At 41.4% G+C, this 24123-nt stretch overlaps 1 protein-coding gene across 1 annotated transcript in view; it reads right to left on the bottom strand.

The window, feature by feature from the left end:
* chd6 (chromodomain helicase DNA binding protein 6) overlaps positions 1-24123 on the bottom strand; it is an 81082-nt gene that overhangs the window by 21127 nt on the left and 35832 nt on the right. Inside the window, 20 exon segments of the mRNA XM_069150810.1 lie at positions 270-472; positions 1270-1380; positions 1461-1640; positions 1724-1888; positions 3251-3446; positions 3636-3846; positions 4865-5021; positions 5993-6091; positions 6755-6898; positions 7015-7191; positions 9321-9564; positions 11138-11259; positions 12683-12820; positions 13023-13109; positions 13982-14099; positions 16269-16330; positions 16449-16514; positions 17085-17234; positions 17549-17702; positions 23743-23881. Of these exon segments, the coding sequence (XP_069006911.1) occupies positions 270-472; positions 1270-1380; positions 1461-1640; positions 1724-1888; positions 3251-3446; positions 3636-3846; positions 4865-5021; positions 5993-6091; positions 6755-6898; positions 7015-7191; positions 9321-9564; positions 11138-11259; positions 12683-12820; positions 13023-13109; positions 13982-14099; positions 16269-16330; positions 16449-16514; positions 17085-17234; positions 17549-17702; positions 23743-23881 (2923 nt within the window).

Below are 24123 nucleotides of genomic sequence, written 5' to 3'. Positions count from 1 at the left end.
ACAGGTAGTCAAGATGGAGAACGTTTAGGGTAAAAACAAAAGGAGAAGTGTTCCAGCATTTCACACTTCCTTTTTTTGGGGGGGGGGGCGTTTTGAGTGCATCATCCTGATACTTGTGTGATGAGAACCGGTTTCATTTTTTACTTTTTTTGTAAATTCCATAAGAGAGATATTTTGCTCTTTTGTATTTTAAATCATCGAAGTTGACACTCGTGTACCAAAACATGACCACGGGACACCGTGCGTGAATGAAGAGTCTCCGGTCCTACCCGAAGATGAGCAGGTTCTTCTCGACCCGGAAACATTCGGCGCGGAGGTACCGCCGGCTGCGCTCGCCGAGGCGACGGGTCCGACAGGGCCGGTCCTCCGAGTCGCTCTCCAGCTCCGAGAACTCCATCAGCTCGTCGTCCTCGAAGGAGTTGTAGTGACGCGTCTGCTTCCTCACCCGCGGCGTGTCGATCACCAGGGACTCCTGCGATGGGGAGACGGAAAACGGGTCGTTCAGGCGTGAAGAGGAAGATGGAGAAGATGAAGATGAAGGTGAGGAGACGTATGACGGCGTTTTATTCATAAGAGAAGGACGCGACAGACAGAAAAAAAACAAAATTCAAAAAATACAAAACGATTCACTGGTTTCAGGTATTAAGAGAATGGAGGCATGAAGTCATGGTGAACACACACACACACACACACACACACACACACACACACACACACACACACACACACACATATATAATGTTTGAAGACATCTAGCAGTGTTTGGATTGCAATCTGCTTCAGTCATTAAGGCATCCCATCTGTTAGGAAGGAGAGGGGGGGAGGGGAGAGGAGAGGAGAGGAGAGGAGAGGAGAGGAGAGGAGAGGAGAGGAGAGGAGAGGAGAGGCAAAAAGAAGCGTTTCCTTCCTTCCCTCATTTTGCCTTCGTTTACTTTCTTTTCCTCTCCTCCATCTTGTGCTCTCAAACTTGGATCAAATCCATTTTTGCCTGATGTTGTTCCACACCTTGTTTTTTTTTGTTTTTTTTTTTACATCCACTCCACTAATAATCCTCCTTCTCCTCCACTCTGCCTCAGCTGGATAGAAATCAATTTCCTCATCAGCGCTTAATGCTTTTCATCTTTTACTTCTCAGTTTGGTTTTTTCTCTTTCCGTTTTCTTTCAGTCAGTTCTGTGATTTTTTTTTTTCTTCTTTTTTTTTTTTACACCTCCTCAGTCTTTGTAACTCTCGTTATTTCTGTCTGTTTTCATTTCTTTAAATCTAAGTACCTTCTCCGATTTGGAGTCGATCTCCACTTCGGCGATCTTGGCCCACTTCTGCCAGAAGTTGGGGTCGTCCAGAGAAATGTCGGTTCTGTTCCCGGACGAGACGAAGCTGGCCTGAAGGACAGAAAAACAAATATTTAGTCTCTTTTATATTCGATCTCAACAACAATTTCCATGTTTTGAAGGATTCTCACCTTCGCGAACGTGGATCCTTTCCCCTCCGTCTGGATGGTGATGGTCTGCGTCCGTCTCTGCAGGATCTGATCGATGTCTTCCTCGCAGAACTTGGAGCCCTCGTCCTCTTCGTCCATCAGCGCTCCGTACGCTCCTTTCTTTAACAAGTCTTCCACTTCCAGCTTCGACAGCTGCTGCACCTGCCAAGACGGGACGCGTGAGAAATTACACTCGTCGGAAACCGTCCGCACGCGGCGTCTCATCTTAAGACGTCGTCCGTTACCCCGTTGAGGCTTCCCTTCCGGTTGATGTCCTGCAGGACGGCTTTGTCCAAGCCGAGCTTCAGACTGGCCTTGTCGAACATCTCCCTCTCGTACGAGTTCCTGGTGATCAGCCGGTAGACTTTCACCGCTTTGCTCTGGCCGATCCGGTGGCAGCGCGCCTGAGCCTGAGAACGAGTGGAAAAAAAACAACAAAAAAAAACAGCTTAATCAGCGTTTTTATTTTACTGCTGGATTGGCAAAATACTTCAGGAGGCTTTTTTTCCCTTTTTTTTTTTTTATGAATGAACTGAAGAAATGTTTTTTTTTAATCAAAGTAAATATGTCAGATTTTCACAATGTTTGTAACAAAAGATGAATTTAGCATAACTGTTATGTTATGATGTTAAAAAAAAAAAAAAACCTTGTTTTTAAGACTGGAAGGCAACGGAAGCGCAATAAGAACGGGTTGATGCTCAGTAGAATAAGAGGCGATTCAGGAAGGAGGAGCATCTCCATGGAAACGGATGGGTCTGAATAATCATAAATGATCTCTGTGACGATGTGATCCTGAGGTGTGACGTCATTTATGAGGATATACGTGTGACGTGTTTTCTACTTGTTTCGTTGTTTGTTTTTTTTCCTTTTGGGTTTTATTCATTTGTTTATTTTTCTTTATGTACTGGAGTCTACCTCCATAATATAAAACAAATATACATTACTGTATCCTAAAAACAATAATATATGTACGTCATGTACCAAACCTTTCAAAACCTAATACAAATTTTAATTCCCAAAACAAAAGCCCTAATATTGAAGCCAAATCTCACTAATACATTTTTATGACCATAAAAACATCAAAATACTTTTCAAAGTTGTTTTTGACAAAATCTTTAAGTAGTTTCCATCATTACATGTGATAAAGATGAATCCTTTTATATTATCAATATAACAATCGGAAGCAGGTTGTTGTTGTTTTAAATAAATGTCTATTCAACTCTTTCTATGTCGGTTATTATCCCAACATTTTTTTTTAAAGAAAAGATCATTTTATTTATTATTATTTATTTTATTTTTTTTAGGAGTTGACAGCAAGTTTATTAAAAATTCTGCAAGATCAAAGTCTCCTGCAGTTGAACTTGAGCGACTAATTAGGCTGCAAATTTAACCGGCTAAATGCAACACGGCACGAAGTACGATAATATATTCAACATTTAACACGTCAACAAAGACAACAAAGTCCCCTGATAGAAAAAAAAACAAAAAAACAGTCACAACCATTAAACAGGAAGTAGATCAATGGGAACCAGTCGGATAGCGGAGCTAATCGGGCGGTTTGATATTTGACAGGATGAAGAAACGAGCGTCACATCAGAACACGTTCCCTTCATTATTCACGTCGTCCTTTGAAGCGCTCGTTTTGTCGACGAGTCCCCAAAGACGGTGCGAACGCCGGCACGGATTCATTCCTGCAGCAGCCTGATATTCTACTCGTAATTTTTTGTAAGGTTGTTGTTTTGTTTTTTTGTTGTTGTTGTTTTTTCGCCCACCTGCAGGTCGTTCTGGGGGTTCCAGTCGGAGTCGAAGATGATGCAGGTGTCGGCGGCCGTCAGGTTGATTCCCAGCCCGCCGGCTCTGGTGCAGAGCAGGAACACGAAGCGGTCCGAGTCGGGCTTGCAGAAGCGGTCGATGGCCGCCTGCCGCAGGTTCCCCCGCACGCGGCCGTCGATGCGTTCGTACGTGTAGCTGCGGGGAAGAAAAAAAAAAAAACACACACACACACACACGAAGACAAATGTTGCATCACATTATTTCAAATGTCAATTCTCTTTATTCTAGCTTCGGATATTCCTTCCTCAAAAAACAAGAGAAAAATAAGGTAATAATAAGGTTTACTCGTTGCTCCTCCCCCACCCGCCTCTCCCTCCCCCTCACCGTCTCTGTATGAGGTAGTCCTCCAGGATATCCAGACAGCGCACCATCTGGGAGAAGACCAGGACTTTGTGTCCCCCGGCCAGCAATTTGGGCAGCAGCTTGTCGATGAGCACCAGTTTCCCGGCCGCCTGGATCATGGCCTGCAGCTGGAAGTCCGGCGCGTCCGGACTGTGGTACTTCTTGAAGCTTTCCAGGATCTTCTCTTCGGCTCCTGAGAGGAAAGGTAAAGAAAGGCGAGTTCAGGTGGATTTTTCTCATTTTTTAATATATATTCAGTGCTTTTCAAACTCACCAAGGCCTTTCTACAACGGTGAATTTGGCCCATATTGAAAAAGAAAATTTACAGGAGGATTTTTTATTTTTATTTTTTTTTTCATTTTGCCGTTTGATAAAAAAGGTGAAACGTACAAGAAAAAAATTCTTAAAGTGGAGAATAAAGTTGAAATTATATTATAAATGAAATTGGATCAAATCTTTGTGGCTTCTGATACCACATTTCCTCTTTGTATTGTGCGCAGGTGTTACCATGGATACCCTCGCATCTCTCTATTTCCAGCTATGTGGTTCTGCACGAGTGCGGCCACTTCCTCTGAGTTCGTGCAGTTTCACTTCTGAATAGATGCAATTTTTTTGGCCTGATATTTATTACCAAACTGTGTTTATGTGCTAAAAGGGACAGAATTTCTCTTGAAATGTAATTTTATTTTGGAAATATAATTTCAACTTTATTCTTGAAATTTTGACTGTTTTTCATGATTTCGACTTCATTTTCGAGAGCTACATTTGTAAAAAATCCTCCTCTTTCTTATTTTCACCTTAATGTGTCTCACAATTTAGAGTTCTTTAAGTGGAAAAAAAACATCAGAACGACATTTACAGTGAATTAACTAAGCGATAGTTGGCGTTTTCAAAAATTCACAGTAAAAGAACATTTCCGTGTTCTCGAACACACGCGTGTTTGTTTATCGCTCGTTCAACACCCCTGTTTCAACATCCCATGTTGTTTCGACTTCCCGTTGGTTGAGAACATGTTACTGTTGTGAAATGATGTCTAATTATAAAAAGCCAATAAACTGCTCACGACCATTAATATGTCATCCAGGAGGTGCGCATACGAACCGGGAATAATGAGGTCAGGCGTGAGACAGAGCGAGAGAGAAGTGTCTGTCTATAAATTATGGATGACAGCGTGTGTGTGTGTGTGTGTGTGTGTGTGTGTGTGTGTGTACCGGTGATAAGGTAGGGGTGGTTGCAGCACTTGCGGAGCTCCATCATGGTGTTAATGAGGTTGGGCATGTTGTGCTGGTTGGCTCCTTTGGACAGGAAGGAGAAGTTCTTCTCCAAGATAGCTCGGTAGTATTTCTTCTGGATGTTGGTCAGCTCCACCTATAATAATAATAATAATAATTATAATTATAATTATTATTATTATAATAATATAAAAAATAATATCAGGATATATCTGGGTATTTTTGCCGTAACAATATTCTTGACAATATGACAAAATACTGAAAAATATCTGATTGATTTTGACAATTCAATAAAAAAAAAAAGTGTTGTAGATTTATGTCAGCATTAACAGTAACAGCATGCCTTCAAATATAAAAAAAAAAAAGCAAAACTAAAAATGATCTCTCAGTTCTCTGAGCCTGCCACTGTGAAGCACTTACTCTCATTTAACGGTATGACGTCATTACGTCGACACCTCGGAAAATTGCATTGATCATCTTATCATATATGCGTGTTTTTTGTTTTCTATAGTCTGAAAAATTCTACCGGCCACATTTTTTAGCAGATTTTGTTGTTGTTGTTTGTTGTTGTTTGCCGCCATGTAATTAATGCGGCACAATTAATCACACGGAAAGCTCTGCGACAGTTTTACAAAGTAAAACGATGATAAAATCCTTCCACCGTGGACACAAACACTTTCAGATTCACACCTACAGGCGTGTTTTAGAGTTGTTTTGCAACATCATCACAGTCCACCCGAATGTGGTTTCGGGGTTTCAACCCGCGATCTTCTCTGCTCAAGTGCTGAAACTTCAATTTGTTCCTTTTAATTAGCTCATAATTAAATTTTAATTTCCTCCGGAATGGTGACTGAAGAGATTAAGACAGACTCGAGACAGATAATTCCGATAAAAACAAGTCTAATTACTGGACTCATTATTATTGTAGCCGAAATATTCCACAAATCGCTCAGCCGAAACAGAGCGGAGTGAGATTAAAAACAAAACCTTTCCAGCACTGCGAAGAATAAGTGAGCAGTAAAATAAAATGTGCAAAAACAAAAAAGTTAAATCGCTTAACATCTATATTTTATATTTATATCAAACGCTGAAACACAAGTCTCCTACCTCGATGATGGTTTCTTCTTTAGGCGCCAGATTTTTTTCCACATCATCTTTCAGTCTTCTGAGCATCATGGGCTTCAAAATGGCCTGAAGCTTCTTCACCTGTTGGAGCGAATAGAGGCGGCGAGAGCGGGACGTGAATGCAAATGTGTTCACTCCTCTTTGTCAATATCAGAGGGGCCCGGTTTGGGGCCCGCGGGCCAAGTTTGGCCCTCACTTTTTTTTGTTTTTTTGGCCCATCACAAGCCTTTGATGAGCCAGTGTTAATTCTCCCAAAAAGAATCATATAAAATGCTGTGTTTTTGACAATTTTTGCAAAATAACAAAAATACTATTAAGCACATTAAAGAGCGGAGTTTTAATTCATCTGACATTTTATTTTAGAATGTTAATTTTCTGTAAAATATATCTTGTTTTAATGAAAAATTTAATTTCACATGACATGAATATATATTTTTGGCCCACCGTCCTCCATCCAGATTAAAATTTTGACCCTTCGTAGGAAAAACGTTTGGGAATCTCTGGTCTATAATGAAAGTGTTTTTTGTTTTGTTTTTCAAAATAATCTTTTCTATCTTTTTCTGGGAGAAAATACGAAAAAAGGAGTCCAAGAATCACAACGCAAATAAAAACAAGTGTGAATGCAGAGTGTAAATATGATAGCATGCAGTTAGTACAAACACACAAAACTGCTTTTCACAATAAAAGCCCTCCAGCACAGATAAAAGTCTACAATGTGCTGAAGGTAAAATACATGAAACGCACCTGTTCGTCCGTCTTGAGGTCCCCGAACTCTTCCAGAAAGGCGCTTTCAGAGGGGAACTGCAGCGGCTCCAGGAAGTTCAACAGACTGAACAGCTCCTCCACTGAGTTCTGCAGAGGGGTTCCCGTCAGCAGAACCTTGTGTTCCTGTTCGAATACGGACAGAAGCGTCACAAAAAAAAAAAAAAAAAAAAACCAAACATGCTTTTTCTACGGAATTGGAAAAAACGACCCCGGATGGACGGACGGACGGACGGACTGACCAGGTTCATGAGTTTGAGCCCCTCCAGCAGTTTGCAGTTTCTGTTCTTCAGTCGGTGAGCTTCGTCGATCACCACGCAGCGCCAGTGCAGCTTCTTCAGCTCGGGACAGTCGGCCATGATCATCTCGAACGTGGTGATCAAGCCGTGAAACTTGAGCACGCCCGGGATCGTGTTTCCCTGCGAGAGAAGCAACGGGTTACCTTTTAAGAAAAGTTTTGATACACCTCTCTTCCTGCCCGCTTTCTTTACTCTTTAATCAAATACAAATATAGCCCATCATACCTGGGTTTTTCAGACGTGAATATATAAACATTTTCTCATCTGCGTTCGCTTTTCCAACTTTCAATTAAATCACAAAACGCCTCCAAAAAAAAAAATGTCAAGACGTCTGAATTTATCAGGCATGACTGGAGTTAATATTCACCCCCCCCTCACCCCGCCCACACACACACACACACACACACACACACACACACACACACCTCGCACACCTGCAGGAAGCCAAATTTAAAACTCGCAGAGATGCACGGAGTCTCGTAACGATAACGCTCGTCTGTATTCAACCTGCAGCGCTGGAGAGCCCGAAGGCCGAATATTTAAACCGAGCAGACAGAAGGAGAAAGAAAGCCTCCTTCTCTAAACAGCTGTGTCGACAAAAAAAAAAAAAAAAAGTCCCTCCGTGAAAACTGTCTGAGATGCGGACCACTTCGTGGCCGAGTGGTGGCGCTGCTCAGCAAAAAAGGAAGTGAAGTCAACGAAAGGAAAGAGACAAAGGAGGAATTGGTGCGATGGATGTCGGTCACGTCCGCGATGCAGAAGTCCTCCAGGGGGGAGGAAATATTATTACTGAGTAATTGAGTATTGAGTAATATTACTGAGTAATAGTCATCACTGAGCTACATTATATGAAAGGACTCGTTAAAAACTGAATCTAATCTGTCTATTGTTCGAGAGTCTCAAAAATGTCAAAGCCTTCACGATAAATTCACATCAGATGCATTAATAGTGAATTTACCTGAACACCTCCATCTAGAAGCAGAGAGTTTGCTGAAGCCGTCGGAATTACATTTTCTTCATTGGTACCTTTTTCATTATTATTTCATGTCGGGAATTTGTTCCTTGGCCTTTAAGCTTTTTGCTAGACAACAGTAATAATTTCTGAGATTTGGATTTTCTCCAAAATCCAATGAATATTCAGTTTAAAAAAACAGAAACTTTTTTTTTTTTTTTTTTTTTTAAATGGGAGAAGCTTCAACCTGTGACATTTCTACTTATTAAAAGACGGGTTTATAATATCAGAATCTGCCACAGAGCAAAACCAATTAAATCTGAGATGTTTCAGGACATTTCTTCGATCGTCGTGATATGATATGATCGGGTCGCCGTGACATTTGAGTGGGTCGCAGATGAAAGAAAAGAAAACCAAGTTTTAAAACTTTTATTTTGAACTTTACGGAATTTCTAATGCTGCACTTTCTTTTACTTTGAAGGAAGTACGTTTCCCATGTCGTCAATAGTTCGCTCTCATTCCAGCATTTTTATTTCCTTCTAGATAAGTCTGCTTTTTTTTTATTTCATATTTCAGGCTGTTAATTTTAGGACTCTGAAACTTGACGACCAATTAAAACTAGTTTTAAAAGAATGTAATTCATTATTAAGTCTGCCAATTTCTTACATTAGGATTTTATATGTAGTTGTGCTTTTTTTTTTTACATCATTTTTTTTAACAATGTGTGAAGACGTTGTCTTTTACTGTTCTATTTATTGTAGAGAGAAAAAAATTGAATGGTTAATAATTTCCCACCAGTGGAGAACGAATGTTTTATATCATATAGAAAGCAATTTAATATTGTTTTTAATCATCATACCAGCAAAAGTATGGACAAGGCCTACAATTATTCACTTAGTAAATGAATTTATTGACATGTGCATCACATCACTGCCAGAAGTTTCTATTAGAATAATTCACAGTAACATAATGAACCCATTGATGTGATCTGGACTGAGATGACAGCAAAATTGAATTACAAAAGTAAAATAAACAAATGTGATTAACTTAAGCAAAGTTTTTGCTAAAATTGACACGGTGCAACGGCGACGGCGAACAAAACGTACGATGACCTACAAACGTGTAAAACTTTCGACGACCTTCGGACGCCCTCCGACTCATAAAAGAGGATAATCAGACTTGACTACGACCCACACTTTTACATCTCCAGGTCTATTTAAAGACTTCACACGGCCGACTCGTCGTCTCGTGCGACGACTACGTTTGCGCAACGGAGGTATAAAAAGGCGACCTTTACCTGCGGGTCCCTATAAAACATCTCGTACTGCAGGATCATCTGCCGGCTGATCTGCGAGCCGTGATACACGATGACGTTCATGCGCGTCCACGTGCGAAACTCCCTCTCCCAGTTGGTGATGGTGGACAGAGGGGCGATGATGAGGAAGGGCCCGCGGATGCCCATGCTGAAGATCTCGAACAGGAAGGTGATGGACTGGATGGTCTTTCCCAAACCCATCTCGTCCGCCAGGATGCAGTTTTTTCTGGGGGGGAGGGAGTTAAAACAGAGACGGGGGTGAGAGACGTCGACATCGCTCTCACGGTTCGCTTATTTGTGATTATGGCGATCAAAAAATGCTTGATTTTTTTTTGGTTGTTGAATTATCTATAAATAATCATATATCGAGTTGTAAAACTAGAAGAACAGTTGGATGTATAAGTTGTTGAAAAAATATATATATAATTTTTTGTGGTAAAATTGTGGAAATTTTAAAAAAAAATGGCAAATCAAGGGGGACATTTTTTTTAAACCATTTTCAGCACTACCTGATAAATCAATCAATTCCTTTGATAATAGGCATAATGGACATCTATTTTAGGTCTAATCTTTTTTTTAGAAAGTAGAAATTCTGTTGACGACATTTTTTTGCGGAAAAATCGGGAGAATTTTCCCAAAGTTGCAAGCTCCCGCAAATATTGCTGAGATTGCATTAATTAGCGTTAATTGTCGCGATATCAAGACTGATTTGTGGTCAAATCTAATCACAAAATATACAAAAGGTTCATGTAGCTGCAGTTTTTTTTAAATATATCAATTGGTGCTTCTGCAATAACATGCAGTCACATTTGTACATCCATAAATCCGGATATGAAACCAGTTCCATAATACTGGATGCAGAAATGTGGGGAAATGCGTTTCACGTGCACGTTTTTCTGTATTTAAAAAAAAAAAATTTACACCTTTAAGCAGAAAGAAAAAAAAAAGCCAGAGGGATTTTCTGCACCACATTTTTACGTGAACCATTTCCACCGACAGCAATTTGTCTCAGATGAGAAGCAGCGCTGACTTCAGACCTGCTGAGTCGGGATGGAGGTTAGGACTTTTGAAATGCACTTGACTTCATAAGAACGGAGTCACAGAAGCTCCTGGCGGCTGAAACCGGAGCAAGGTTGTGTGTTTGATGTCATTAGGAATACTCGAGAAATGTCGAGTGCTCGTCTGTACTTCATCCGCCGTCGACCTCAAGTAGATTTAACACCTGAAAAACCTCATCTCGTCTCGCTGGCACTAAACACACCGAGTCCCTGTGTCAGGGTTATGGTTTTTTTTTCTTTTCTCAGTTTCAAGGCGAACTCGTGGTTTCCACGTCCTCTGCAAGAGTCCGTGCTGACCAACATACAAACTTACTGGCTGCAGGTGGGCGAGAAAAAGGAAACTGGAAAACATACATCCAACTGCAGCACGTGTTGAAGCGCATGCTTTGTTTAGATGTGAATCCGCAGCCGTCCATGTCGGTCCTGGTGCGTAATTAAAGAGTCCAAGCCCAAATTTATTTGCTTTAATTAGTTTCAATCGTTTTATTTTTCTGTGGTCGGTGGAACTGATTTTTTTTCTGCTTTATTTCTGTGTTATTTGAGTAATAACACACCCTTTAAATATGATGACATCACGACAGTGGGTCTAATTGTCAGCGACTCTTCACATTTCTATTCTTCTGGTTATAAAAGCTACAATCTGTTCACTCCCCCTGATTGAAATAACTCTGATTAAAAGTCCCTTTGTGCCATCGGTGGCTGTTTTTCCTCGGCCTGGCTCCGGTGTGGTCGTGCATTCACCTGTTGTACCAGTTGAACAGCAGCCAGTTCATCCCCTCCAGTTGGTATTCCCGGAGCTGGTTTCCGTTGCGGTAATCTCTGGAGTTCCCCAACTTCAGCCATTTATCTGGAAGAGGACGTTCCTACGACACAAACACACACAAATACAAATGTACTTCGTTCTTTCTCTTAATTAACGACTTACCTTTTAAATTTCGGGTAAATATCAAACAAAACAAAAAAGGATTCATTAAAAAGGGTATACTAAAAACTTTTGATTATTAAAAAGCACTTATTAGATTTTATGTGAAAATGTTTATTTATCTGGACTTAATTATTCCCACAAAAATTCTTTTATTCAGATGTTAAAAACTCTCTGATGAATCAGACCAGAGGTAACTGAGTTGTATCAGTTTTTAGGGGTAAAGTCACTTCGGAGGCTGAATGGACAAAATAATAAAATAGGTAGTGCAACAGATTGGTGCTGCCAGCCCATAATAAGTGATTATTATGATTATTATTATTATACCGAGCTCAGGTCTCACTCATGGTCGGCACCGCAGTTGAAAGAGACTCTGGTCAAAAAATTGCTGCAATTTTAGTATTTAGTATTTAGTATTATGAAGTAGAGAAGATGTCTGACATGAATTTAACAGCGAGGTTTTTTGTGTCGTTTTTTTTTTTTTTTTTAAACTCCAGCTTTGCGTTCCAAAAAACAAACACAGAAAGCAGATGGGAGTTGAAACTTGAGAGGAAAGAAAGAAAAATACACCGCGCTGATTGTGTTTGCGCTCATTAGCGACGGGAAAAGAAGAAAAGAGGCGGTGAATGTGAGAGGGAGGGCGAGCGGTCGTAGAGATGTGGGCAGAAAATAAAGGTTTGTCTGGAAGGTTTTAAAAGATGAAATATGAAGTCAGGATGTTTGATGCGGGGTATTTTTTTCTCCCTTTTTTCTATGATACTTTATTCGAAATGTTCAAAATATTTATCCAAGATGGTTCAAGACATCTAATTTCCCCTCCACATCTTCAAACCTTAAGAAATTCAAATAACCCTCAGCTATGGGAACAAAACGAGCCAATCAGAGAACTTTGCCTCTCGCAGCCGTTTTGTTTTTCTTCTGTAAAGTTCAAAACTTCAGAAGTTTTGACTTTTAAAAATACTTTGTTCCCCTTCCTCTTACTTGTTTTCACTCTGTGTCATCAAAGTATTGTTTTAAAATTCGAAAGATTTTTATAATTGCTTTAATTCGCAGGAATCGTATCCCTTTTTGCTCATTTCCCTTCACGCGGGTGTTATGTAAATCTATCCCGCCATAAATCTCAACAATCACACGATATCCCTTTTTGAAAACCAGCAGTTGTGAAGTGCCACGAATGTTTACGGTGCGTTGCGCCTTATTCTTGCCTCACCGACATCTAAAGACACCCCCGCCCCCGACCCCCCCCCTCGAAAACGAATCGATGCTCGCGACGCCGCCGTCTCCTCTATGTCAAAGCGTTGCATCAAACCGAGCAGACATTCTCCTCTCACGCGTACTTCGTCTTCAATTAGTCGTCTGCTCACCATGTGTCTGAGGTCCGCCGGCAGCTTTTGGATCTCCTCAAACTCTTTGATCTTCTCCGGATCCAGGTCCTCCTGCAGCTCCCACGTCGCCTCTTCGTACGAGAGGCTGCACCACTTAACGAGGTAATGGGTCACCTCCTGCAACGACATGCAGAGCAACATCGTGTCTGTCTGTGTGTGTGTGTGTGTGTGTGTGTGTGTGTGTGTGTGTGTGTGTGTGTGTGTGTGTGCGTGCGTGTGTGCGTGCGTGTGTGCGTGTGTGTGCGTGCGTCACGACTAACTGCTTTCAAAGCAGACGAACGCCGCTGTGAGAGGTCGTCTGTGTTTACGTGTCACCTACCTCTCCGGTCTCGGTATCCGTGGTAACGGCCACCTCCAGCACTCTGTCCACCTCTACGTAGTCCGGGTTAAATAAGTCCTCATCGGGCTAGAGTAAAACAGAGAGAGAGAGAGAGAGATCACCAAATTATCACCAGTCTTCAACATTTTGATAAGTTTGATAGTAAAATATATTAAAATCTAAATAATTTCCCTAAAAAAAAAAATCCCCTAGACTTAATTATTTATCTATCAGCACAGTTGTTATTCTACCATTTTTTTTCCCTCTCTATATTTATGGTACTTATAGTTTTGGGAGCCTTTAAAACTCCCCCTAAAAAAACAAAACATATTCAGTCTCACTTGCATTTTCCATTTAAGGCTCAATTTTAATTTTAATTTTGGATTTATTTGGATTAATTTCTGCTCATCTATATCCTAATTGTTTCAAGTCTATCTGATTTGTCTTAATTATTGATGTTAATTAATTACTTATGTTTGTTATAAATGTTATAAATAACTTCATTTGGCTTTTAGCTAAAGAAATAAAAATAAAAATTTTGCAATAATGGAACCACATTTTCGACAAACGCTGTTCATCATAGAAGAGATAGAAAACGAGTAGAACTGCTTTTCTGCTGTCTCTTGGCTGTCAAAATTTTGTTTATTTATTGTTTTTCTAAATTTGACAGAGGCCTGACAAGGTGCGCTTCAGCGTAGATTAAATTCAGCAGTAAAGGCCAAACTATGCCTCCATGTCAACGTGTTGCCTGGTAACAGCATATCGGAGTTAACCTAGTGACCTTTAAAGCACCCTCAACACTTTGCAGCAGCGCTGCTTTATTAGTCAGCGCGGCCCATTCATTACACACATTAAGTCATCGCATTTACATTTTAATAATCGCACAGTGACGGCCGAAATGGCTCTGGTAATGGTTGAAGATGAACCCGGTATCGGCGGTAGGTGACGGTGACGGTTACCTCGGTGAACAGGTGTTTCATCTGCGCCTGTTTGGTCCTGAAGCGTTTAATCTTCTGGTGGATTCTGGGATCTTTCTCCAGTTCTTCTAGAGTGGCCCATTTGCAGTGAAGGTAGGAACTTTAAAAAAAAAAAAAAAAAGAGTATGTAAAATTATTTTACCTGTTTAAATTGCATAAACGGTTGAAACCTGGAACACTGGATATAAAAGTGGACGGAGCTTCCGGGTCTGAAAAATTTTGAAAAATGAGGCCTTAAACTGCGATACCACCGTGTACTACTAGAGGGTTGGCGGCAACAACAAAAAAACTCCGTCTCCATAGATTCCCATTCAACTTCATTTATAAAATTAAAAGTCAATATATTTTTTCCACGAGTGATTTTGTTGTCATTCAGTAAAGTCACTCAGTCTTATTAGTTTTCTGGCGGTCCATCTTACAATAATCCCGTCGATAATTGGACATTGGGACTTAAAAAGATGTGTTTTTAGGGGTGTGTCTTTTTGATTGACAGGCATCTGGTGCAGTCCGGTTTCTGCTATAAGTGGGCGGGAGTGGAACATTTACACCATTATCTTCTTCAATTAACTCAATAATAAAGCTGTGAATGTAGGAAATGGAACTATCAAGCAAAGCGGTGTAAACAAATCGGTCATATTTTTCTGCACCACAAATTATAAAACAAATAAATAAAGCACAACACTGCATTTTCAGGGCAAAGTATGCAGTAAGTCTTAATCAGGGTGTCTTAATCAGTGATATGTCTGATGACAAAGAATACCCTTAAGAATAGTGGATGGGAAAGACGGCAGAACAAATGCTGTTACTATGGCAACGGTTTGACGTGCATGATTAAATCCATAAACCACAGTCTATAAATGGACATGTATAAATGTCACCGCAGTGTTCAGACCACCAAGTTACTACAATAACCTCGGCAACAACTTATGCATTTGATAATGCATAATGTACAGTGACGACTTTTACACCACAAATAGTGTTCTGTAACTTTAGAATTTTTGGAATACATTATTCTAAATGGAGAAGTAAAGGTTTCACATCTAGTCACTTTGGTTAAACTCAAATGATGTTTTATTCATTACCCGGGGGAATTAATTACAATCATAAAATAACGCTATATGTCTGTGCAGGACCGCTTTTAAAACATAAAATGTTGGAACAAAAAAAAAAAAAAAAAAAAAAACAAGGGTCTCCAGAGATGCTCCGACTGGCTGGAGGAGCTGAGGCTCAGTGAGGGAATGAAAAGCGCTCCCTCAACAGCGAGTGCTGGGAAGCACTTCACTGACTCAGCGACAACATGACCGTGGTTAAAACAACAACTTACGGGATGTGTGTGCAAAGTCGAGTTCCCCGGGAGAAACGCTAAACAACTCGAAGAAAAGCCAGAGACGTAGTCAGGTGGTTCAGAGATTAGCTTGAAGAAGATATACTGGCTTCTGAATGATGCGTTTACGACCGTTTGCGTCGCGAACGTTATCGCTCACATATTCGCCTCCGTACTCTGCGTGTTACCGGAGGACTCCACCAGGGGGCGCACCGTCAAAAAGAAACATCCCGATGTAAACAATAAACATGACGACCATTGAGGGGGGTCACTATTTTACAGATTCAGAGATCGACACCGTCCCCCACTCTGTATTTCCATAATTTTTTGTTTCCATTTAGTTTCCCCTTGATCCCGTCACATCTCCACACTGCCCCTACTGGACGTGGGTATATATTACACCTTGCCGAGGACGTGCACAACCGAACGCTCCAAACAGATGCAAGCAAATAAATATCCGGCCTCTGGACGGTGCTTTTATTTGCTCTCTGAGGGTGAAACTCACCCACGTTAATACCGGATTAAGCCAGGAGAGCACAGTTTTGGTCAGAAAATCACTAAGTCAGTAAAACTTTACCATCTGTGGTAACAACCGCATAGAATTTCACCGTAATCCACCCGATATTTGTTGTGATATTTGGTTCCGGACCGAAGACGTCGGAGCTCCCGGTGGTGTCGAGTTAGACGGCATTACTTTGAGCGGTGGCTGTTACCCCGCGGCTCTAATTTACTGTCCGAGGTGGATAAAACAAACACCTCCGGGCCTCGTTGCAATTACAGCCAATGACCCGACATCAAAAACTGCCGCGCGTCGTCAGTTCGGACGCATCTCGATGATCTAATAAGCAACGAGCAGGTCAAGGAAAGTCCCTCGCTGTCGTAGAGGAAACGATCCAAACGCCCGCTGCACTTGCGTGAATGAACCAATACGCAAAAGAAACTCACAAATTTCTGTACTTGACGTAGAACTCCTCGGTATCTTCTGCTTGGTCCTCTGATGACGGCGTCTACGGAGGCAGAGAAGGAGACAGGAGTAAATATAAAGACACCGGTACGATAAGAACTCAGAAAAACAGCATTATTCATTTATAATAGAATATTTATATAACAGTGTTCGCTCTTCACCTCCTTCTTCGCTGTTCTGACGGACAGAATTTTCTCGATGATGTTGGCCTCGTCCTCAGGAGGTTCCTGGAAGGAGACAAACAGAAGGGTTCGGTAGTGGGATGAAGGTCGGGGCCGAGAGTTTGTCGTTCACGCAGCAGCGATATTCGCCAGGAAGAAAAAAGGCAAAACACAAAATCATGTCTGATTATGAGACATTGCATCATGTTGAGAGTTGTTACGTTTTCCCGCCCTGTTCAAACAAAACGATTGCAAACTAAATATTAGAAACCCTCGTTGCAATAATTCAACAGGAACACAAACTTCATGTCGGTAAGATTTATTCCAAGGCGGCTTTAGCCGAGCGGACGTAACCCCCGGCAACCCGGTGCAACAACCTTTCTGGGTCAAATGCTGAAGTAGAAATGGTTTCGTGTTCAAACGCTCAATCAAACGTTTCGGTGAAAATTGGAGAGATTTTAATTGAAAAAATCAAAACAACAACAAATCCTCTCACAATGTAAACAGATTTAGCAAGACTTGGAATTTTTTTGTAAGATTTTAGCTATTGTTCATTTTTTAAACTGAGAAAAAGAACGAAAAGACAATGAGAGAAATGCAACAAAAAAAAAACCCGGATACAACGAAGGAACAAACCTCAGCCTGCCACGCCAGAGCGGTGGCGTTGAGCGCCGAGATGCGACCGGCGCCGAGAACCGCGATGGTCTCGCCGTCGTCATCCACCACCTTAAAGTCCAAATCTTCGTTGTACTTCCTCCTTTTGACTTGTCGTCCCGAACGCCGCTTCTGAAGAGGAAGAGACGGCGAAAACAAAAACACGCACGCATTCATCAGAGAGAAAAGGGAGGAAGAATAAAAAATGAAATAAAAAAAATTAAAAAGAATTAAAAAGGAGGCGAGCCGGGAAGACAAACCCAAAGGTTTGAAATGAGACATTTGGGAACCTGGAAGCTTGTTCAACAGAAGAGGAGCCTGGAAGCTCAAAGGTCCCGCCTCCTATTCTAGTTTTGGAAGCTCCAGGTACGACAGATTAACACGGTCCTACAAGGTCTTAAAGATTCGATGGGGGCTCGCGAGGATTGTAAATTCTTGCGACTCACCGCGTTATCCAGCGGGTCCTGGCTGTCCTCTCCACCCATGTTGAGGGCTGACATTGAGGTAGTGTCGTCGCTCTCCGCCCCCTCCTGGACAGCCGGCTCCTGGTTTCTCCTCTTCCCCTTCTTCTTCTTCTCCACCGGCGCCGCGCCAGGATCTCTGCGAGGAAAAAAAAAAAAAGGGAGGGAAATTTTCGGATGAGCAATCAGCAGCTCCGAGTCGCCTCGCCGCCGTAGACGTGTTTTTTTTTCTCACTCAAGTCACGAGGCTGGAAAAACTCTACGGCTCCCTGAGGATCGTTGCGTGGTTTTTTGTTTGTTTTTTTTTTGCCTGGTTGAGGAAGTTACGCCGGGGACGGATTAAAAAGCAATGCCACTGCATCTGATGATCGGCAAGGAGGGGCGGGTTCGCCGAAACCAACCGCGCCGGCCTCGAGGACCGACGTGAAGGCGGGTAATTTGAGCCGGGGAAAATCAGAGCGGGGTGTTTTCCTGGCTTACAATGGGCTCTGCAAAAGCATTTAATTTGCATATTTGTAGCCTAATTAACTCCCTTTCATAGGAAAACTCACCAAAAAAAAAAACAACATGATTTTCTTACAGGCCCAGTGAAACGCGGTTAGTCATCCGCAGCTTCGTTCATGGATTTCGTTTTTGATCGCTATGAAAGTGGGCGTGACCGCAAGAGTCTCTGCAGAACAACAACAACAAAAAGCCACTCGAGCTGTGGAGGGAAACGCTTTGTCTCCAGCTCGAATCAGGAGCAGAAAAGAAGGGCTGAGAAAATAAATGAATCCAGATGCTAAGATTGCAAACGTGGAAGGAGAACAGACACTTTAAAAAAAAAAACTGATATCGGCAACTAGATCCTGAAGCCCACAAGTTGACGAAGTCCAATGTGGTTAATGAAGGTCATGATAACAACAACAAAAACTCTGATAAGATCAATAATTATGAATTATGTTAATGAATCTTGACTACAAGAAGTATTTTACCGCAATAAAACTTGATGCCGGCAGTAACGGCGAACGCAAAAAGCTACAAGACGAGACGGTGAAACGTCTCCGTAGCAACGACTCTTCACGCGTCCGTTTTCTTTTTTTTTCTTTTTTTTTAACCGCGACGCAAACACAGGAGCGTCCACGAGTACAAAAGCGTCGGCTTCTTTCGAGTGTTTTCGCTGTCAGTTCGCCCTGTTTTTACACGGCAGGAAAACAAAACAACAAAAATAAAAAAAGAACGGGCGCCCGTTTGACCTTCGTTCACGAGACCCCTCTCACAGATGCATCTCAAACCGTCTGCAAGCGCGGTCCCACTCGCATTAATAATATATCGAATAAAATAAGCACTGCACGGGGTTACGTAATTACAGTTTGTCATGCACTCGCCCACCGACGCACACGAGTGAGCTCGGCTCAAATCAGCCTCGTCTCTCCTTCGATAACCGACCCGGAGATAACAAGATGCCTCATTTATTAAAATAATGTAATTACTTCCGACTGAATCTACATTCACAGCATGAGGAACATTTTTTTTTTTTAAATATATTACATGAGGGTGAAAAAGATGAAGCATTAATATTTTATTGATTTTAATGAATTTTCCAAAGCTTTTAGTATTTTAATTTTTTTTACATAAAAAAAAAAAAAAAAAGCAAGACTGCATCCCGCTGTGTGCGTTTACTGAATCTCGCTGAGGAACTGCAGGCGACTTTTTTTCCACGAATACGGTAAATATGAAATTATGATACGGCAACAAACATTCCTAATGTTTTGAATGTCAATTATTCATATTAATATTAATAATAAAGTAAGTACATTTAAATTTTGTTAAGTAAAAATATGTACGCTTTTAAATGAATATATTTACATTTTGTTCAGTAAATATATCTACATCCTGTTAAGTAAAGATATTTACATATTGTTCGGTAAATATATTCACGTTTTGTTACGTCGAGATATTTACTTTTTAAGTCACCAAACAAAACAGAAATCGTAAACAACACAAATAGGACAGTGTTGTTTGAAAACTCCTTTAAGTACTTTGTGAAGTATTTTGCTTCTTATCAGACCATCAAAGCTCAAAAATAAATAATAAACTAATTAACGCATATGGCATACTTAACATTAATGGCAGGAAATCACTTGATGATTCCAGGCTGCGAGATCATTTCCTTCTATCGCTGATTTCACTTACAACCATCAGTAAGACGCCTTCTTCTTATCGGAAGTGTAGCCGGCATGTGAACCGCGGAGAGCGACTGTACCGGCTGACGTGGTCTGAAGGAACATTACAGATTCTCCTCCTGTCCCAGTGAATAGTATTCTCTCTCTCTCGTACTTAAAACTCCTGTGAGCGGTGAGGAAAGACAAAGCGGCAGATTAAGATGGAATTAAAACTGCGCCACACGAGGGCTTTTTCTAATCTTCTTGTCAGCGGCGTTATCTGAACTGAACACGACCCCGGACCTGGAAACGACCCCCGAGTTCGGCGAAGTTCACGAGGTCGCGTCCTCTTCCTCGCGTCGGGAGGATCTCTGCTCTCGTTTTAGCTCATTTCCTCTGTCGTATTTGTAACTCTTTTCTTTAACGTCATTACCGTTTTCACCTCCCTTTTGTCCTCACTGAGCCCATCGCTTTCTCTTACACAGCAGTGATTGACAGCGCTTCTTTCCACCACCTTTTTTTAATATTTTTTTTTGTATTGTTGTGTTTTCTTCTTCCCTTCCTCTCATTGGTTACTTTATTTTCCTTCCTTGACTTCACATCGGTCACTCTACTCTTCTAACAATGTATTATTCCCCTCGTTAAATCATAAAAACTCCACTTTTACGTCTATTTTAATCCGAGAGATACTCAACTTCCTGTCTCTTAACATCAGTTTCCTTTCTCCCGTCCGCACGACGGCATCGTAACCCGGACTCAACTTTGCCCTCCTCTCGACAAAGTCGGACATGACGTACGCATTCAATCTGCATTTGTCACTCCGGTCTCTGCTTTTCTTCTCCTGTCCTGCCGTGACGCATCTTCCGCAGCAGATTCATCATCATTCATCTTTGGAGAAATGTGATTCACGAAGACAAGACTTCCCGTCCGAGTGTACGACATGCTCATGTTTAACCCAACGAACCCCCTCGGTGGTGTTTCGGGGATATTTCACTACCTTCACTTTCAAGCTCGTAGCTTGGGTCATTTTAGGGGCTGACCATTCACGCTATATCTTGTTTTTTTTATCAGGACCGTCTAGGCTCTCTAAATCTTTCATCATTTAATTTGATAATACTGAGATTTTTTTTTTTTTTTTTTGTACATGAAGAAAAGAAAGAAAAATGAAAAATTGTCTTCTGAAATTTTACCTGTATCTCACCATCCAAAAATTGTAAGTAGAAATATCTTTTGCATAGTTGTGTAGAGGAGATTGTCTATAATCTGGAAATATCTCAACCATGTTTGTGTGACACTATAGGAGTCAGCAATTTGAAAAAAAAATAAATGATCATGAATGACTCCGGGTGACTCACGCTCAGGGCAAACATCCCACTGATATGTGCTCATAACTCAGGCTGCCGTTTAGGCCCGCAAATATGTTATAAATATTAGTTTTTTTTTTCCCCAGACAAAGTGGGGATGTAATGTCATCTGTGATTTCAAAACGAGCGCTATCACCAGAACGGGTGAGTTCCGCCGTTTATTTTGATATGAAGTACGTAATGAAGCCAATCGGGACTTTGGGGAATTATTCAACCGAGAGTGAGCAGGTGTGGAGATGGATAGAAGAGCTACAGTACATTCAGTCGTTGGAAAGATCAAGCCGTGCAGTTTTATCGGATATCTGCCGCATCTCTCTACGACGAATAGCTCGCTGCGCAATTATAACCAAGAAGAAAGATTGGAAAAAATTTGAACGCAATTCGTGTCCAACCGGGGTTCTCGAATATCACCGTCGTCACAAACAAATCGGCCCACTTGAGATCAAATGTATTCCCATTTTCTGTGACGAATGAGCGTTTCTTCATCCTTCGCTTGGAACGTGTGATTGTGAGGTGCATCAGGTGTGGGCGTTAATGTAAACGTGAGTGTGTGAGCTCGGGTTCTGATTGATGGAAGAAAAGCTCCGATGATGTCCAACCTATTTAAGTACCAAAGATGACGCAAGCGTCGGGTCAGTAAAGGGTTTTTTTCAGTTTATAGTTGGAGTTTTTAGGCGCGAGCGGACATTTTCTTCCATTGGTTTTGGGTCAGTCAGTCGGGGAGGTAAGACTTTGCGTTTTCCTTTATCGATCTTGCTTTAGATTAGAGGTTATTTTCACGCCGGTGGGATTGTTTTTTTGATTGTTGTTTTTGGACTTTAGCTCACCAACTAAAGTAAACTTAAGTTCCCGTCCACTTTTTTTGTGAACATATTGTAAATAAATCGCCGTCGGCTGACTTCCATTCATTTTGTTCCCGCGGCTGAGGTTTTGTTTTCATGTCGCGTCTCCGCGTAACATCTGTTTGGTTGTTTTTGTTTATCGTTTCAATATAATCATTTAGAGTTTTCACTTTTACGGTGGTCTTTAATTACCCCCCAAAAATTAAAATTCTTTGCTTTGGAGAATTGAAAAAAACCCAGAGATGCACACAGAATGTAAACTGTAGTAATGAGTCCACTTACACGGGTGAAACTCGTCACCCTGCTATGAGCCACTGCATTCAATGAGCAGTAAATATTATACGTTTGAAAGATATCTGTCTGTCAAACCGACACGGAACAATAACCCAAACATCGAAAGGAATAATACTTTGTTTAAAAAAAAAAAAAAAAACTTGTATGAGTATGAAGGCAGAGCGGCAGCAGTATATCTGGGCCTAAAAAAAGATGTGTCACCGTGCCCTCAATCTGCGCTCCTATTTCTCCACCTGATAAACAGCGCTCAGCTTTTTTTTTTTTCTAAATAAAGCCGACGAATAGGAGACAGGCAACAAAAAAAACAAAAAACCCAGAATAACAACAGTAAAAGAGCGGGAAGCAAACAATTTGGGGAAGAGACACGGGCGAGAGAAAAACGAGACAGCTGCAGAGGGGAAGCAGACGGGAGCACAAGAAGGACGATCTGTGGGGGGAAAAAAGAGATTTTCATTTTACGCCATCAAAGAAACATCTTTTTTCTGTCTCTCTCTGTTTTTTGTTTTGTATTTTAAACACTGAAGTGTAACTTCTCTTCCTGCGGCAAACTAGACAAGCAGTGTGTCAGTGTGTCTGCTTTTATTGAAATTATAGGATCCCACGAGGGGGTTGGCAGCGCCTCGGTAAGAAGCGCCGCGTCGGCTTTTGCCAAAAACAGAAGGTTGGCTTCAGTAGTGACACATTATTTTTATTTATTTTTTTTAAAGTAATGTTTCTGTTTCAACCTGGAGATGTTTTTTTTTAAATTTTTATTATTATTATATCCGACCGGAAAATGGAAAGATAAAAGTTCGAGGTGAACCATGAATGCATCTATATCAGATACATCAGCTGGTTTCTAAGGCTGTGTTCAGACCGCCAGCCCAAATAAGATTTTTTTTTTCTCATATCCCGATAAAGACGACAACGATAACGAGACTCGACTGACAGAAGCCGAAATAAACCGTCGGAAAAAGCAGCGTAAGGCGGGCGTGGCTGCGCGTACGTCGTTGCCACGGCAACCGCACGCAGGGACGCATTTGATCCGATCCAGTGACTCGCAAATAAATAAATCCTTCTTGATTTGAGAAAACAAATTTGATTTTCCTGCAGTCTGAACGAAGTAAATTGAGAATTCACACACACAGAATAATGTGATTTGATATCTGAATAAGAAGCAGTTTCCTTCCTGTATATTCAGCAACACACAAAAGAAAATTCATTCTTCAGTTTCTCCGCAATCCAAATAAAGTCCAAGCTTCATCCTGATGTGTATTTATATTGTCCCGGGTCTGTAGAAAACTCTCTTCCCCATATTTTGTGACTCCAGAAAATTATAGCTTCAAAGTGAAATATTTGTAAGCGAGGAGCCCAGAGAGGAGCTGCATAATTTGTAAAGAGATGGCAGGTTTACTGCCGCCTTTTCTTGCCTCTCTTCATCAGCGTCCACTTTTGTATCGCTCGCTCTTTCACTTTCTTTTTCTTCTAAATCCCCTTTCTGCAGGGCTCTCGGTGTCTCCACCAATATTTGTTAAACCCCGTCAGGATCGTCTCACCTGGGTTTGCGACCCCTCTGTTTCGGCGCCAAGGGGGCCGGCGTCTTGCTGTTGGCCTGGCCGTGGTTCTTGCCGTGTCTTTGGGCGGCCTGGACCTGCCCCGCCACCTTAGCGTGGAGTCCCTGGGTCGAAGGACGTCCTGCAAGACGGAGAGAGGATTTGGGATATTAGTGTGTTAACCTGGAAGTGATTTCCCACTGGCTGCTGCTGACCGAAAGCGCTCACTTCTCACTAAGGTGCAAAGAGGCAAAAAATAAACTCACTGCAGGGGGTCATGCTTACGTTTATCAATCAGTCCTCTAGGATTTCGCTGAGCTTTTTGTAATTGTTGCAATCAAAAACACAAGATGTTGCAGGAGATTTTCTTTAAAAATGTAAAAA

Source organism: Embiotoca jacksoni, unplaced genomic scaffold, assembly GCF_022577435.1.
Source record: "Embiotoca jacksoni isolate LCO1_2020_lvr unplaced genomic scaffold, fEmbJac1.0.p SCAF_1, whole genome shotgun sequence".
Taxonomy (NCBI): domain Eukaryota; kingdom Metazoa; phylum Chordata; class Actinopteri; family Embiotocidae; genus Embiotoca; species Embiotoca jacksoni.
Note: the sequence above shows the minus strand (reverse complement) of the source record. Positions and strands in the feature narration are given on the sequence as shown.